Source organism: Canis lupus, chromosome 10, assembly GCF_011100685.1.
Source record: "Canis lupus familiaris isolate Mischka breed German Shepherd chromosome 10, alternate assembly UU_Cfam_GSD_1.0, whole genome shotgun sequence".
Lineage (NCBI taxonomy): Eukaryota > Metazoa > Chordata > Mammalia > Carnivora > Canidae > Canis > Canis lupus.
Genome location: NC_049231.1, coordinates 34,604,734 through 34,622,290, shown reverse-complemented (window position 1 = coordinate 34,622,290; position 17,557 = coordinate 34,604,734). Strand labels below are relative to the sequence as shown.

General features: G+C 45.3%; 1 protein-coding gene across 4 annotated transcripts in view; it reads left to right on the top strand.

Moving 5' to 3' along the window:
• CHST11 (carbohydrate sulfotransferase 11) overlaps nucleotides 1-14,900 on the top strand; it is a 259,633-nt gene extending 244,733 nt beyond the window's left edge. For all 4 annotated transcript variants that reach the window (XM_038550819.1, XM_038550820.1, XM_038550821.1 and 1 more), the window contains one exon: nucleotides 9,974-14,900. In XM_038550819.1, the coding sequence (XP_038406747.1) occupies nucleotides 9,974-10,828 (855 nt within the window). In that variant the 3' untranslated portion in view covers nucleotides 10,829-14,900. The remainder of the gene's footprint in view (nucleotides 1-9,973) is intronic.
• Nucleotides 14,901-17,557: the final 2,657 nt, after the last annotated feature.

The window sequence follows — 17,557 nt, the reverse complement described above, 5'->3', positions numbered from 1 at the left end:
TAGTTTAATTTTTTTTAGAGAGAGAGACAGCATGAACAGGGAGGGGCAGAGGGAGAGAGAGAATCTTAAACAGGCTCCATGGCCAGCATGTGGAGCCTGACAGGGGATTCAGTCTCAGGACCTAAGATCATGACCTGAGCCGAAATCAAAAGTCAGACACTTAACCAACCAAGCCACCCACGTGCCCCAGTAACACTGTATTTGTAATGAGTTAAATCAACAGTAGTCTAAAGTTATTTTATTTTTAAAGATTTATTTATTTGAGGGAGGGCCTTGGAGCAAGAGGAGGGGCAGAGGGAGAGACAGAGAGAGAGAGAGAGAGAGAGAAAGGGAAAGAAGCGGATTTCCCACTGAGCATAGAGCCCGATGCTGATGCAAGGCTTGATCTCACACTGCTGAGGTCATGACCTGAGCTGAAATCAACAGTCAGATGCTTAACTGACTGAACCACCCAAGTGCCCCTAAAATTATTGTAAAGTAAAAAACAAAATTGAACTATTTTGTGAAAAAATTGAACACTGGAGGCCCAAGTGAATTTCTTTCCTTGTATGGGGGACTGGACATGTCTCACATTTGAGAATATGCTTATTAGTCTCTTGACCTGTGCCCCAAAACCCTCCTGAGAGGAATCGGGCATACCTCACTGCAGCAGGTGTGCCATTTGTCACCTAAACTGCCGTGGAAGAGGAGGAAATGGAAGGAGAAAGAAACCTCAAATACCACATTTCAAAGCCCCATTGAGTTAATTTTGTCTCTGCAACCGGATGTAAAATGACACCGTGGTATTGTTTCCATTTCTCTGGCTTTGTGGTTCTGAATGCAATATTAACTGACATGCTTATCTCCCTGGAGCCTCAGGGAGCCTGAGAATTGTCTCCAGCTGAAGAGAGCTAGGGGGAAAAAACTGGGAGAGATCCCCTGGTTTCTCTGCTCATTTAGTGATTTATTGCCTTGAAAACCATGTATAGCAATTTGAATAGGCAAAACTGAGTCTTCTCTCCTTCCTAGACTTTCTATTTCCTTTTGGACAGTTTGTTGTTGATATTTGAATGGCATGAATGCTCCTCCTAAGGTGGAATACATCTTCTAAGAAGTCAGAAAATGGGAAACAAACTGAGGGGTGGAGAGGAGGTGGGTGGGAGGATGGGGTAACTAGGTGATGGGCATTGAGGAGGGCACGTGATGGAATGAGCCCTGGGTGTTCTATGGAACTGATGAGTCACTAAATTCTACCTCTGAAACTAATAATACACTATATGTTAACTAAACTGAACTTAAATAAAACATCTTTTTAAAAAAGGAAATGCATATCAGAACTTTTCATATCCAAAATATTGACTTCCATGACTTAGAACTGCCTGCAACAAAATTATAGGGCTGGTGAAATTTATCTTTGGGATTCCTGGCCCTCTCTTTTGGGTTTCTTTTTTCTTCTTTCATAAAAAAATGCCACATATTAACTGCCTACAGTGTACCATACTTTGTCCAAATTCTGCACTAGATTGATCTTATTTTCTAAATGCTGAATCCCATACCTGATTTGATTTAATTGACATTCCTGAATGTCAATTGACTATCCCCATTTTGCAGCTAAGAGAACTGAGGCTCAGAAGGTTAATGGTCTTGCCCAAAGGAGATCAAGCCCAGATCTTGTTTTCAGATCTCATCCTCTCTTACTAGTGCTCTAATACCCTTTCCTTATTTTGCTATGTAAAAATATCTTCTCATATAATATTATCTTCTCTTGTACATTTATACCCTATGTCAATTTGTTCAAAGTTATTGACTGAAGGCTTGGCTCCTGTATTCATTTCCTGGAGCTGCTGGGTAGACCCTTCTGGCCTCTTGCCAGCTTCTGGATGGTGCTGACAGTCTTTGGCATCTCGTACCTTATAGATGCATCACTCCAACCTTTGCCTCTGTCATCACATGGCCTTCTCTCTGGGTGTCTCTGAGTCTCTGTTTCCTCTCCTAATTGACACCAATCATTAGGTTAGAGCCCACCCTAACTCATTATGACCTAATTGCATCCACAAAAAACCTATTTCCAAATAGTATCACATTCTAAGGTTCCAGGTGGCCATGAATTTGGGGGGCACTATTGATCCTAGTACCGCCTTTATTAAAGAATGTTCTGGCTTCTGGTGAACAACTGGGAAGTTTCATTTGCTTTTATATCAAATTTCCCTAAAGAGATTATTAATTGATTCATTCATCAAAACAGATTTTTTTTTTTTTTTTTAGCATCTACTATGTGACTGGCACTTTTTAAAGCACTGAACACAACCAGGGAAAGACAAAGTCCATACTTCATGGCACTTCTGTTGGATGGGGAGAACCTTATGTCGTGTGGTAGGAAAGTATGGCAGCCTTTCAAGAAAGCAAAGTATAGAAACTGCAGGGTTTCATACTTAGCTCTAAAACATGCTTATGATTGCTTCCACCACATTCCACTAGTCAACAACTCACAGCCAGTTGAAGTCAAGGGGCTGGAGAAGTAGACTGTACTTCTTGTTTTTTTATTTTTTATTTTATTCTATTTTATTCTATTTTTATTTTATTTTTTAAATAAACTCTACTTGATGGGAAAGATGACAGTGTAGCACTGCAAAGGGGAATGGCTATCAGGAGAGCATTAATGACTCCTCTGTGCTTTACAGTAGCTTGTGAGGCTAAAAGTAGTGAATCACTTTACTATTCACACATGGAATTTTCATTGCACTAGCACGGTCTTGGTTTGCTTCCTTCCTTCAAGTGTGGAAATTTTCAGTGGTGATAGCATCTAATTCAGAGAATTACCAGGAAGATTAGAAATGATATACTAAAATAACCTGTGAAGGAGACTTAGAGTAGCTCCTCCTACTATTTCTTGTTGTCTCATCCTGTCTGATGATCACCATCATCAGCATCATTGTTCTGGGAACAGGGAGGAGGCAGATACAGGGCTCTAATGCAGGATGTAATGACGTTCTCTGGTGGCCACTAGGTAATCCGTAGGTCTCCAGTAAACTCAGGAAATTTCCTAATTTAGGCCCACCCCAGTTGCCCTGTGAATGTTTTAGGATGAACTGTACAGATTGTGCTTCAGTGGAAACCACAGGCCAGCCTCTTGGGTCATACCCACATTCATGGGTCTGCTGCGGTGGCTGTGCAGGTGGTTGGAGGGTGGGGTGTTCACTAATCCCTCTGCATTCTCAGGATTGAGGACACCCATAGTCTGGCCTGAGTAGGGTAGTGGCTCTTGGGCCCTGAATCCCTGTGAAGCAAGTGGCCACCAGTCTTGAGAAAACCAAGCATGAAGTAGACTGGGGGGTAAAGGATGCTTAGTGTAGTAGGTGTTCAGAGGAGAGAGTGACTCTTCCACTTGTGTAGCAGGGGAATGCACTTGAACTTGAAGGACTGTCAGGTTTGTATGAGCAAGAATCCCAAATGAGAATGGTTGGGCCCAAAGGGAAAACAAAGGAGGACTTCCAGGGAAGATGGCAGAGTAGGAGGATTCTAGGCTCACCTTATCCCACAGATAAACTTAGATAACACCCATAGTCAGTGTAACTAACTCAGAAAATGACCTAAAGACTGGCAAAACAGACTCTCAGCAGCTAAAGGCAGGGGAGAAACCACATTTCCCAAAAATGGCAGGAAGGGCAGAGATAGGATCAGGAATCAAACTGACTGGGAAAACCGTCCATGAGCGGGAAGAGCAGTGCCAACACAGAGACCTGGAGAGGAGAAGACCCCACACTAGGCTCTCCAGGCACAGGCAACCTACACTGGCAAGACAAGGCCCAATAACATTTGGCTTTGAAAACCACAAGGACTTAACTTTGTGAGTTCTTACAGTCAGGGGGGCATAACACTTGGAACTTTAAAAATTAGCAGGCTCAGCTCTGGAAGAGCTGGAAGGTGATAGGAGACTGAGCCACCACCAACAACCCTCTTAAAGAGACAATATAACAACCCCACTAAGATACAGCATAGAAACACCAGCTTCAATGCCTGAGGTATACAAGAGGCGGGTATATTTGTTTAGTAATCTCAGAGTGTGTGCTAGAGAGGCAAGAACCTTTAGGAGACTTCTCCAAAAACAAGAGACCTGGTGGGCACTATTTCCCTCCCTGCCCCCCTGGCTTAGATACAGGAACACCTGCAGGAACCAGCATAGCATGAACTCTCTCCACCTAGCTTGCTAATAGTACCCCAGCCCCACGTTCTCCTGCTGGCCTGTTCTCTCCAACCAGCATCAGCAGGAGTCCATCCAAAGTGGTGCCACAAGCCTAGCAGTGAGCAGGCAGCCCTGACAAGGATCAGTGATCTTGTGCCTTCTACAGTGCCTTCTTTCCTGGGGAGAAGAGATGGTAACCACACATACCCTTCCTAATTGCAGCCCCAGCAGTTGGCTGGGGCAACACTGGGTCTGACCACAGGCCTTGCCCACCAAGTGAAAGCCTCTCCAGGGACAATACAAGGAGAGTGCCTTGCAGTTTGGTGCTACTGTGACTCTGGCAAATGCCTGGTCTGACCCAACTCAAGCCCAAGGCAGCCCCACACTGGCCCATTAACACCACAGGGACCAAACCCTGCCCTCAATGAGCAAAGAGAATGATTGCAGATGAATGCACTGGAGGCAAAAGTGGCTTAGCTACAACAGTAAGGCTCATGCAGTACACACAGGTGCCAGGTTCTGGTGAACAGGGAATATTGCACTACAGGACCTCTTCTTCATAAGGCTACTACTTTCAAGAGCAGGAGAGATTCCTAATAAACAGAAACAGCCACAGAGAGTTAGACAGAATGAGGAGACAGAGGGATATGTCCCAGATGAAAGAACAGGACAAAAACCACAGCAAGAGAGCTAAATGAAATGGAGATATGGCATATGCCTGATAGAGGACTTAAGGTAATGGTCATAAAGATACTCACTGGACTTGATAAAAGAGTGGAGGATCTCAGTGAAACCCTTAACAAAGAGAAAATGTAAAAAAAAAGAACTGACCAGAGACAAACACAATAACTGAGATTTAAAAAACCCTAGAGGAAAAAAAAAAAAAAAAACCCTAGAGGGAATAAATAGTAAAGACTAGAGGAAGCAGAAGAACGGATCAGCAAGCTGGAGGACTGTAATGGAAAGCAAGCTGAACAGGAGAAAAACAAAGAACAAAAAATGAGAATAGGTTAAGGGAACTCAGTGACACAACCCAGTTAATAACATTTGCATTATAGGGATCCCAGGAGAAGAAGGAAAAAGGGGGTCAGAAAATATATCTGAAGAAATAGCAGCTGAAAATTTCCCTAATCTGGGGAAGGAAACAGATATCCAGATCCAGGAGGCAAAGAGATTCCAGCCGCCCCCCCCCCCCGCCCCCAAATCAACCCAATGAGATCCCCACACCAAGACACATGGATAATTAAAATGGCAAAAAGTAGTGATAAAAAGAGAATATTAAAAGCAGCAAGAGAAAAGAAAAGCAGTTACAAAGGAAAACCCCATAAGGCTGATTTTTTTTTTCAGCAGAAAGTTTGCAGGCCAGAAGGGAGTAGCATGACATATTTAACATGCTAAAAGAAAAAACTGCAGCCAAGAATACTCTACCCAGCAAGGTTATCATCAGAATAGAGGTAGAGATGAAGAGTTTCCTAAACAAAAGGTAAAGGAATTCACCACTAAACCAGCCTTACAAGAAACGTTGAAGAGGATTCTTTGAGCCAAAACCAGATAAAGACACTGCCAAAAAAGAGAACTACAGGCCAATATCTCTGAAGAACATAGATGCAAAAATCCTCAACAAAATACTAGCAAACCAAATCCAGTAATACATTTTTACCAAATCCATTTTACATTTTTACATTTCACCACAATCAAGTAGGATTTATTCCTGGGATGCAGGAGTGGTTCAGTATTTGCAAATCAATCAACATGATACGTCAATTTAAGAGAAAGGATGAGAACCATATGATCATTTCCATAGATGGAGAAAAACCATTTGACTAAGTACAATATCCATTCATGATAAACCCTCAACAAAGTAGGTTTGGAAGGAACATATCTCAATACAGTAAAGGCCGTATATGACAAACCCACAGCTAACACCATACTCAGTGCTTTCCCCCTAGGATGAGGAATAAAAGAGGTCCACTGTTACTACTTTTATTTTATTTTATTCAGGGATTTTAAAAAGTTTTTTTAATTCAAAAAGGGAAGAGAGTGAATCATTGATTGCAGCTCCTTTTAGTTCTGAACAGGGGAAAGTGGTAGCCACAGAAATCAGACAAGAAAAAGAAATAAATGGCATCCACATTAGTAAAGTAGTAACTATCTGCAGATGACATGATACTATATATTGAAAACCCTTAAGACTCCACCAAAAAAAAAAAAAAAAACACTGGAACTAATGACAAATTCAGCAAAGCTTTAGGATACAAAATCAATATACAGAAATCTGTTGCACTTCTATACACCAACAATGAAGTTGCAGAAAGAGAAATTGAGAAAACAATCCCATTTACAATTGCACCAAAAAGAATAAAGTGCCTACATATAAACCTAACCAAGAAGTGAAAGACCTGTACCATGAAAATTATAAAACACTGATGAAAGAAATTGAAGATGACAAACAATTGGATAGATGTTCCATGCTCATGGATTAGGAAAACAAATATTGTTAAAGTATCCATGCTACCGAAAGCAATGACAGATTTGATATAACCCCCTCTCAAATACCAACAGAATTTTTTACAGAACTAGAACAAATAATCCTAAAATGTGTATGAAACCACAAAAGACCCCGAGTAGCCAAAGCAATCTTGAAAAAGGACAAAACTGGAGGCAAATAAACCCACGAGTATATGCTCAGTTAATCTATGACAAAGGAGGCAAGATTATGCAATGGCAAGGACACCTTCACAAAAGGTGTTGGGAAAACTGGACAGCTACATGCAAAAGAATGAAACTGCACCACTTTGTCACATCATATACAAAAATAAACTCAAAATGATTAAAGACCTAAGTGTGAGACCTGAAACCATAAAAATCCTAGAAGAGAGCACAGGCAGTGATTTCTGTAACATCAGCTATAGCAACTTTTTTCTAGATATGTCTCCTAAGGCAATAGAAACAAAAGCAAAATTATACTTTTGGGACTACAGCAAAACAAAAATAAAAACAAAATACAAAACAAAACAAAAACCCTCTTTATACAGCAAAGGAAACAACAAAACTGAAAGATAACCTACTGAATGGGAGAAGATATTTGCAAATGATATATCTGAAAAAGGGTTAATATCCAAAATATAGGAAGAATTTCTATAAAACAGCACCAAAAAACAACCCATTTACAAATGAGCAGGAGACGTGAACAGACATTTCTCCAAAGAAGACAAACAGATGGCCAACAGACACTTGAAAAGGCTCTCCACATCATTCACCATCTGGGAAATGCGAATCAAAACTACAGCAACATATCACCTCACACCTGTCAGTTGCTAAAATCACAAGAAACAACAAGTGTTGGCGAGGATGTGGAGAAAAGGGAACCCTTGTGCACTGTTTGGTGGGAATGCCAACTGGTGCAGCCACTGTGGAAAGCAGTATGGAAATTGCTAAAAAAAAAAAAAAAAAAAAAATCAAAAACAATTACCGTATGATCCAGTAATTGCACTACTGAGTATTTATCCAAAGAATATGAAAACACTAATTCAAAAAGATCCATGCACCTCTATGTTTATTGTAGCATGATTTACAATAGCCAAGATATGGAAGCAACCTAGGTGTCTAAAGATAGATGAATGGATACAGAAGATGTGGTAGAGAGAGTGGAATTTTTAAAGGATAAAATCTTGCCATGTGCAGCAACATGGCTAGATCTAGAAGGTATTATGCTACATGAACAAACTGAAAGACCAATACTATGTGATTTCACTCATATGTGGAATTTAAGAAAACAAAGACAAGAGGCAAACACACTCTTAAATACAGAGAACTGGGGGAGTACAGAAGGGAGGAGGCATGGGGAGTGAAATAGAGTGAAGGGGACCAAGAGTACACTTATGATGAGTACTGAGTGATGTACAGAATTATTGAATCAAAATATTGCACATCTGAAACTAATATAACACTACACTAATTATATTGGGATTTTAAAAAGTTTTTTTAATTCAAAAAGGGAAGAGAGTGAATCATTGATTGCAGTTCCTTTTAGTTCTGAACAGGGGAAGAGTAGGAACAAGACTGGAAAAGCGGGTTGGTGAAGGACATCAAAGATGAGCGCATAGGGATCCCTGGGTGGCGCAGTGGTTTGGCGCCTGCCTTTGGCCCAGGGCGCGATCCTGGAGACCCGGGATCGAATCCCACATCGGGCTCCCGGTGCATGGAGCCTGCTTCTCCCTCTGCCTATGTCTCTGCCTCTCTCTCTCTCTCTCTCTCTCTCTCTCTCTCTCTCTCTGACTATCATAAATAAAATTTAAAAAGATGAGCGCATAGATGGGGGCCGTGTTCTCAGGGCAGGAAGGCAACCGGACACAACATCCTCTGCAGCCCCAGACAGCCTGTCCCATAGCTCTGACACCCCAGTTTCTCTATAGCTTTAACCATAATTTAATATCAATCTATTTGATATTTAAAAGAAGCGCCACATTGCACATACAGGCGGGTAGATGGAGGCATGGCATTAAGCCAGCAACAGTGGGGTTGCTGGCACACCAAGGCAGTGAGGTCTTGGGTTTCCTGTTCTAGGTGGACTGTGAAGACTCATTCACACTGGGAGTGAACGGTCTTTGAGGAGAAACTTTTGTTCCTAAGATTTAGAGAAGCACACACATCTTCCCTTTGGGCTCTTTTGAGGCCGCCAGCTATCTGGCCTGATGCCTCCTTGACTGTGAGTCCTTTAGGAAAAGGTTCTGTTTCCCAAGGGTGTGGAGCAGAGGGCCTCGTACACTGTGAGGTCTGGACAGATGTCTGAATGCATACGTCAATGGATGGCTGCAGCGAGAAGGACAGAGCTGAGGCAGTAAATGCAAAGACCCATACATCGGGTACCAGCGGTGTAATCCAGGCTCCCCTTGCTTTATGCACAACAGGAAATGTACTGACGTAACAAAGGCCCAGGACTTGGGGCTGCTTTCAGCAATGTATGGACCTAGGTGTTCAGGTGATGTCCCTCTGTCTTCTCATCTTTCTCTGTACCCTGCATTCCCAGTCTAGCCCTTCCTCCATGATGGCCCTCTTCCCTGTTCCCAAACTCCAGACTTCTCACAACTCAGCTGCTTGAGAGGACAAGGAGGAAAGTGGATTCCCAGAGGAACATCAAGGCACTGGTACCAGAAGCAGCACAGAGCAAAAGATGTTCATAGTGATGGGCTTGTGGAGAAGTGGGATCCCCCCACTCCATTGTAGATCGATCAAATGCCAGACTCTCCATGCTTCAATCAAGAAGATGGGAGCACTGGACCTCAGGGTAGAGTGGAAAGTGGGCGACCTTGATTACCAGGACAGCCTGAGTTTGAATACGGCGTCTGTTGCTCCCTCACTGTGTGATCTCAAGCTAGTAACTTAACCTCTCTGTGCCTCGGTTCCCTCTTTCTTTCCAGCTAGATAAGGGGCAGTTACCCCACTGTACTTTTTATGACCGCATCCCCAGCGCCTGGCAGCATGCTACCTGGCAATGGTGGCAGGTGCTCGGTAGTGTGAAAGCAGCCTCATTTCAGGGTGACTGTACAGAGAACAGAAAAACGTAGCACTCTAGTAAAATGCCAGGCACGTAGAGGGTGATGGGTAAGTTACAGATTTGATCCTCATTCTTGCTCCACAAAGGAAACATGGTGGAACAACACAAAAAGAGTCGAGGCAGCTGGTGGAGAATTAGGTTGCCAGCCAGCCGTGCCGGGGGCCGGACACCGGCCGCCACGGCTGCGGATGTGGCCTAGGGCACGTACCACATGCCCATACTGAATTCATATTCCTCTTGTGTCCCCTCTACAGCTGGAGCTCTCCAACACCAATATCCTGCACCAGATGAGGCGTGACCAGGTCACGGACACCTGTCGCGCCAACAGCGCCCTGAGCCGCAAGCGGCGCGTGCTGACCCCCAACGACCTGAAGCACCTGGTGGTGGACGAGGACCACGAGCTCATCTACTGCTACGTGCCCAAGGTCGCGTGTACCAACTGGAAGCGGCTCATGATGGTGCTCTCGGGCCGGGGCAAGTACAGTGACCCCATGGAGATCCCGGCCAACGAGGCGCACGTGTCAGCCAACCTCAAGACCCTGAACCAGTACAGCATCCCGGAAATCAACCACCGCTTGAAAAGCTACATGAAGTTCCTGTTCGTGCGGGAGCCCTTTGAGCGCCTGGTGTCGGCCTACCGCAACAAGTTCACGCAGAAATACAACACGTCCTTCCACAAGCGCTACGGCACCAAGATCATCCGGCGCCAGCGCAAGAATGCCACCCAGGAGGCGCTGCGCAGGGGTGACGATGTCAGGTTCGAGGAGTTTGTGGCCTATCTCATCGACCCACACACACAGCGCGAGGAGCCTTTCAACGAGCACTGGCAGACAGTGCACTCGCTCTGCCACCCGTGCCACATCCACTACGACCTCGTGGGCAAGTATGAGACGCTGGAGGAGGACTCGAACTACGTCCTGCGGCTGGCGGGCGTGGGCAGCTACCTGAAGTTCCCCACCTATGCCAAGTCTACGAGAACTACTGACGAAATGACCACAGAGTTCTTCCAGAACATCAGCTCAGAGCACCAAACGCAGTTGTATGAAGTCTACAAACTCGATTTTTTAATGTTCAATTACTCAGTGCCAAGCTACCTGAAATTGGAATAAAGGGGGTGGGAGAGGGAGAGGATCGTGCTTTTTAATTTAAGATTTTTATTTGTCAAAAGAATTATATGGATATTGGGTTATTTTGTAAAGTAATATTTCTTTGGGGATGATGCTGCGAGCAGCATGGTGAGAATTATTTAAAATCCTTAGTAGGGAAGGACGGCTGTCTTTGCAAGAGAATAGGATGGTGTCCTTGTGTTTAGACGTAAATACCTACCTGCAACACTGTCTTAAAGGTTTCCTTGTGCTCTGGTGAATTCCATGAATTGTGCATCCCATAAATTCTAATTAATATTATTTATAGTTATTTAAACATGGTCTCTGTATAGATTTCTTTTTGTGGCAGCAAGATTCAAATGTCTTTGCAGAAGAAATGTGTGTTTTGTTCTACGCTTGCTACAGCTCATTTGGGGGCGTGAATGTTCTCCTTACTAACCGCTCAGAGAGTGAACTGTGATAACAGCCATTGTGATGTCTGTTGATGCCACCATTCTTGGAAGTCTGTGAGAAATAAATAGAGAAAGGCACCTTTGCAGGGGACCATTCCAAACAGATTCCGAGCAACCCAAGAGTCCCTCGCACTAAGAAAAAATGTGATTTTTTTTTTTTAACCCAAGGAGAAGAGCTGATTATAGCTTTTTTTTTTTTTCTTCTTTTTTTTTTCACCAGAATTAGCAGTCTGATAGAATAGGCTTTTCTACGAAATTTTTAACTGGCACTGCCAGTTGTGATGGTGAAGTGGCTGTTGCTTTATAGTCAACAAGTATTTGTTGAACAACTACTCTGTGCCAGGCCTAAATGTAGGCCCTGGGGATAGAGCATTTAACAAAACCAGTAGTCTCGGCCCTCAAGAATCTTTATGTGGACGCAGTATCCATCTCAACAATTAGCAAACCCCTCATATTCATGGACTAGACATGAGGTCCAGACCATTTTAAACAACCCCAAAAGGTCCATGACCCCTACAAATTTGCATTTTCCTCTGGCCCAAATTTTGAAAACCCCACACTGAGAACAGGCCACTTAACTTGGTGAGTGATCCAGGCTCACCGTCCAACACGGGAGAAGACAGAGTGTTTCCCATCATGTGCGCTCCCGTGTACTGGGGAAGCCCTGGGACCAGACCCGCCGGGCACAGCATGCAAGGGTGGGAAGGGGACCTTCACCAAGCGCCTCCTGTCACATCAGCCTCCGCGTGGGAGTGTTCTCTCCTCTGCTGCGGAAAGCGTGAGAGGCTGCAGCAGGCCTCGCACACCCGCGGTTGGCGGTCGCCCCGCACTCCTCCTCTGGCCAAGGTCACAGCAGGATCCACTCACTGCACATGCACACGTGCTCCAGAGCCTGCAGAGGCCGAGGCCATGGGCACCGTGGCGAGCACCATGCACAAGCAGCAAGGACAGCCTTCCGTGGCTGGACCCCACGCCCCCCTTTCCACCCGAAGGCCAGGAACACTCCTGTTCCTCACTCATTACCATCTGCACATGCTTCTCACTTCTGGCCATGGTGATGCCTCAGTTGAAGTTTGAGCCACATCCCTCTTACAGCTAGTGAATGAATTGGTAGCAAATCCTGTATATAATAATAATTACAGTTCTAATAATAGGGGGTGGGGTGGGAGGGGGTGTGGGTAAGTTTTGCTTTTTGTTTTGTTTTTGATGCAGTATATAGCGAAAGGGTGAGAATATTCTAAACAAACGAATAATTTATTCACAGAAACTATTAAAGTTGTAAAACTCACGACCAGCTCAGCAGCAGCGGCCGCATCTCACCTAGAATATGGTTTTATTGAATTTGAGTGAGGTGTGTGCGGGAGAAGGGGGCCAAAGCTTCTGATAAAATGTGTACCTTCTTCCAAGCTCACTCCCCTTTGTGAAGGACACAGTGACTGTGCCCTCCACGGACAGAGATGATGCCGTGTCTTTTACTGAATAGAGTGACAGACCTCAGCTGTCCCTGGAATTGGGGGTCTGGGCCCTGTTTGCAGGCAGGGGACACTGTCCTCAGAAATAGGGCTTCTGCTAATGAAACACTGTGCAGCGTTTCCTGACATGTGCCCCACAGAACAGAGATTCTCAGGAGATGTGAAGTCAGTGTGATGCAAAAAAAAAAAAAAAAAAAAAAGAAAGAAAAGGCATTTGAGGTCAAATATCCTTGGGAAACAAACCAATTTCCCTCTACAGGACTTTTCAGAGCCTTAGGTGTGCGCTGTACATTATGAACCCCAAAAGCATCCTTGAGTTGGTAGCATTTCCTGAACTTATGTGACCAGGATACTCTGTTTTGCAGATTTCACAGAGACGTTCCACAGAATACACTTGAGTTAGGTCGATTTAGCGTATCCGAGATCGTCGAGGATAAAACAACTTCCCTGACCCTTCTACAAAACAAAACAATAAAACAGCATCCATCTGGTTTGTAGCAACAGAGGTACTTTATCAAACGAATTAAACTTTTACTTAAGTGCAATGGTTTTAGCCCTGGATACCACCCTAGGCAATCCTGCATCCCTCCCGAAGGGAGCTGGAGGTTGTCTGGGGTGGGTGGGGGGGCATAAGACCCCAGAGTCGCCCCCTAACTCCTCAAGGTTGCCTAGGTTGCCTTGAGGAGCGCTCCTTCAATTCCAGAGTTTGGAATAGTTCACCATGTGCTTTGGTTTTCCGATGGGAAGTCCGTGGGTTTAGCCGAGTTCTGCGTTCCCGCCACCGTCTTAGGTGGGTGGGGTTGGGTGTGCTCGCTTGTGTCACGGGCAGGGTGCCCGCCTTCACCTGCCCCTCCCAGCAGAGAAAGACTGTCCTCACAGGACAATACGTCCGTGTAGCTCTGCAACGAGGGACTTTCTCCTTGTGTTTTATGTTCACATTTTATTTTGTAATGGCATAAAAACTTAAAAAAAAAATTGAATCAACTGTTTGGCAGAATGTAGAAAAAATTCTGTGTCCTTGGTGTAAAAGAATCCATGGGTAAAAATGTGCCTGGGAAGCAAAAGCTTGTGTTTCTGTTTTTTTGGTTTTTCTTTTTTAAAGAAAACTGTTTGAAAATGCTTTTCATTGCATGCTTAGCTGGAGAAAAGTACAGGCAGATGTCCCATCTCCAAGCCACTTTTCAAAGGTGCTGCTGTGTTTTTAAAACCAGGTACATTTAGGGTAGTATTTACAAGGACATCCCTGCTTAGCCTATCCCTTTGGTTAGAAAACTCTAGAATATTAGCCACAGGGTCTGAATTCCTGCAGCTTCTCTGGACCACCCTCCTGCCCCGCCTCCCCAGCCGGTCTGGGAAGATGGCAGTCTATTGACCTGTGGCCTCTCCGTGGGGACCTTCCTCCCTGGCCACCCGGTGAGCTTCACCCCCCTGGTAGCAAAGGTGTGGCAGCACTAGAGCTACTTCCTGCCGGACGAAGCTCCCGGAGAAAAGCCACTGGCGCAGTTAGCTGGTGGGGTTGGGACCCCACAGGAGAACAGGTGCAAGGCCCTGCGCTCACCTAGCAAGAGGCCAAGGGTCAGGGTCCTCCTGGCTGGTGTCAGGCGCCTCTCGAAGACACCCCCCCCCCACCCCTACGATCCAGGCTGCACTGGCCTATGCCATCCTGGGGACCAGACCTTCCCTGGCCCCCTCCTGGGTCAGCGGGACTGACCTCATGGCACCCCCACCCCCATTTCTAACACCAGCGCTCCTTCCAGCCTTTTTTCATCGACTGACTGGGCCCCACGAATAGGCTGCAGGCCCACAAGCACCAACTTGCCCCTCGGTGGTTGACAGGCCAATTTTGGTTTGCTGCTCTTGGTCAGTACAGAAGGGGCTGCCCGTGCTACTTTCCAGTGAGCATGCTCATTGTGGTGTTTGCACATACAACTTAACATCTTCGTGGAGTGTGAGTTTTATTTTTTACATATTTGTATGCAGTAGAGGGCTTGTTTTAGAAAACTCTCCCTGTATCTTACTGTACTGTTCAAGAAAGCTGAATTCCACATTGCCAACAGAAGCGTGAAATGTTCATGAACCTTCCTCCAGGAAAAGCCATTCAAGCCTGATTATTTTTCTAAGTAACTTCAATTAAATTGAAGAAAAAAAGAAGCTTCTTTCTGTGTATGGTTTGTTCATGGCTATTGACAGAGGACTGTAGGGGTTGACTGGCTGTGTGGGGGGCCCTGCTCGTGTGTGCCACGGGATGGAGAGGGAAGCGGAGGTGCGGACCCCAGTGGCAGTCTGGGCCGTGGCAGAGGCCACCCCCGATCTGAACCCTTCCTGTTTAGTGGATGAATGGGAGCTTTCTTCATTCCTGTTTTGTCTACAAACTGTAGGGTGGTGCGTGAGGAGGTCCAGCATGAGCACAGTCCCACCACCCATGTGAAAAATAAGGCAACAGTCTCTGAAAGGTTAAATGACTTTGGTGACAGAGCGTGGGCTGACTTGCCTTCAGAACCCCACGCTCTGGCCACTAGACGCCACGCCTCGAAGCAGCTGTCTGCCATCCAGAAGCCACACACCTACCTGCCCTGCGAGCCCCAGTTTTCCAGCTTGAGACCCATTCTTTTTCAAATGCCCCATCTCTGCTCCCTTGATGGACACAGTTTAGCTTTATTGATAGAAATGATTTACTTATTTCTATTCTGCCAAAGGAAAAATATTCAAAGTTGTTTTCTCTACTATAATTTCTTTAAATGATATTACCTAAACATTTAACATGAGAAGATTAGATCTAAAAATATCCTATTTTCAGAGCGCCTGGATGTCTCAGTGGTTGAGCATCTGCCTTTGGCTCAGGGTGTGATTCTGGGGTCCTGGGATTGAGTCCCACATCGGGCTCCCCACAGGGGGCCTGCTTCCCCCTCTCCCTCAGCCTGCCACCCCCCGATTCATGCTCTCTCTGTGTCAAATAAATAAATTTTTAAAAATGTATCCCATTTTCAACCATGCCAGATATGGTTTGTAATACGTCTGCCCACCAGTAGCCGGCTACCACCCCTTTCTGGTGTCATTGCTGCCCTTGGCTCTGGCCCCATCTGGTTGGGAAATGTCCAGACTGTGAAGCTTACCTGTCTTAAATTAATAGAAGATGGCACTTCTTTTTAATGTAGTAAGTGGACTTAACTTGGTCATGGCCTGTCCCTGTCTCATCTGGGACAGTGGGAAATGTCAGTGGGAAGCAAGCCTGAAAGAGAACATCCCCAGTCTTCATTCATTCGCCTCAGAGTAAGACTGAGACAAGCCCTCTTGTCTGTGGCTAATGGGTCAGTATTTCCAATGGCACTAGTGGTGCCCCATTGGACACTGCAGAAGCTACAGAAACTCAGGAGCCCATATCCTGGAATGTTCAGAGCCAGGCCAGGGTGAGGTCATCACTGATCCACCTCCAAGTGGACACAGCAGCACAAGGCAGACCCGTTGGTACCCCATGCCAAAGCTTCCTTTCTTGGGAAGACTATCCTTTCTCAGGTTATGTCCTACCCTTGAGACATGACTGGTGATCACACACCTTTTATGATAGTAGACATTGATTGATACCAGAAAACAAGAAAGATACTGGCAATTCCCTAAAACCTAAAGCCTTTTCAAACATTTTTCTCGGAAAGTCACAATATCCAAAGGGCCAAGGAAGCAATGGCTAAGAAGACATTTGGGGGGCAGAACACAGAGGGCTTGGTGGAGAACACATCCCTCTCACAGTGCGATTCTGAGCTTTGCACAGCTGGCACCCACATACCTGCTGGCACATGTGGCCAATGGCTGTGGCCCCCTGGGGTCCTGGACAACAGAAAGTGGGAAGACATGTCCGGCCTACATTCACCCCAGAGAGTTTATCAGGCATCTTGGGTCTAGTGTCTCCAGTATGAAACAATAGAGATTCTAGCAAGACTGACATGAGAAACACCCAGCCTTTCTCCCATCTTACAGTCCTCCCCCAGCACCAGCATCTTCCACCCATCATAACAACAACCCCTCCATGGAACAGTCAGGATGAAGGAGCCTGATCACACCCACTGCCTCTTTGACGTAGGGAAAACAGTAACACCTAAATTACTTCTCTCTGGATATGTAAGAGCCCTTGAGGCCTTAATCCATCCACCCAGGAGCTGTGTGTGGCCCACAGGTGACAACTTCCTGTTGGCCCTCAGTTCCCTCACCTGTAAAATGTAAGCATCAAGCTAGGTCTGTGATTTTCAATTAAAAAGAAGAATGAGCCTCTTAATTTTTTTTTTGTATGTACAATAGATGAAGCAGAGATGCTGTGATTAATCTGAGGACCCCCTGAGCCTCTTTTCCCCATCACGTTCACATGGACCTCCATGGTCCCTCGGGTTGTAGGGAACAAAGTTCGAGAACCTCGGGGCCCTTCCAGGTTTGACCTTCACTAATGGTCTACCCAAACCCTTCCCTGTGGCTCTTTATGCCAAAGAGGTTGATTAGCAGTTAGAGGACAACCACGGAGGTATCAACTGCTTCAAGAAGGGATGATGAGGGACGAGCATTCGAACAAGATGAAGCTGGGAGGAAAGAATTAAGGGAAAGGAAAGTACAAAGGCGAAGGGAGATGCAGGAAGGAAACAGCTCAGACTGAGGTGGAAACCAGGGTTAGGCTTCTCTTTCCAAATGGTCTACCAGGGAAATGCAGCCCCCAAATTCCTACAAAACCCCCTTAGTTTGAAATACGAGAGACTGGGATGAAAAACAGTCTCCAAATTAATCTGCTTTTTCATCTTTACTGTTTGTTTTGAAAAAGAATAGAGTGT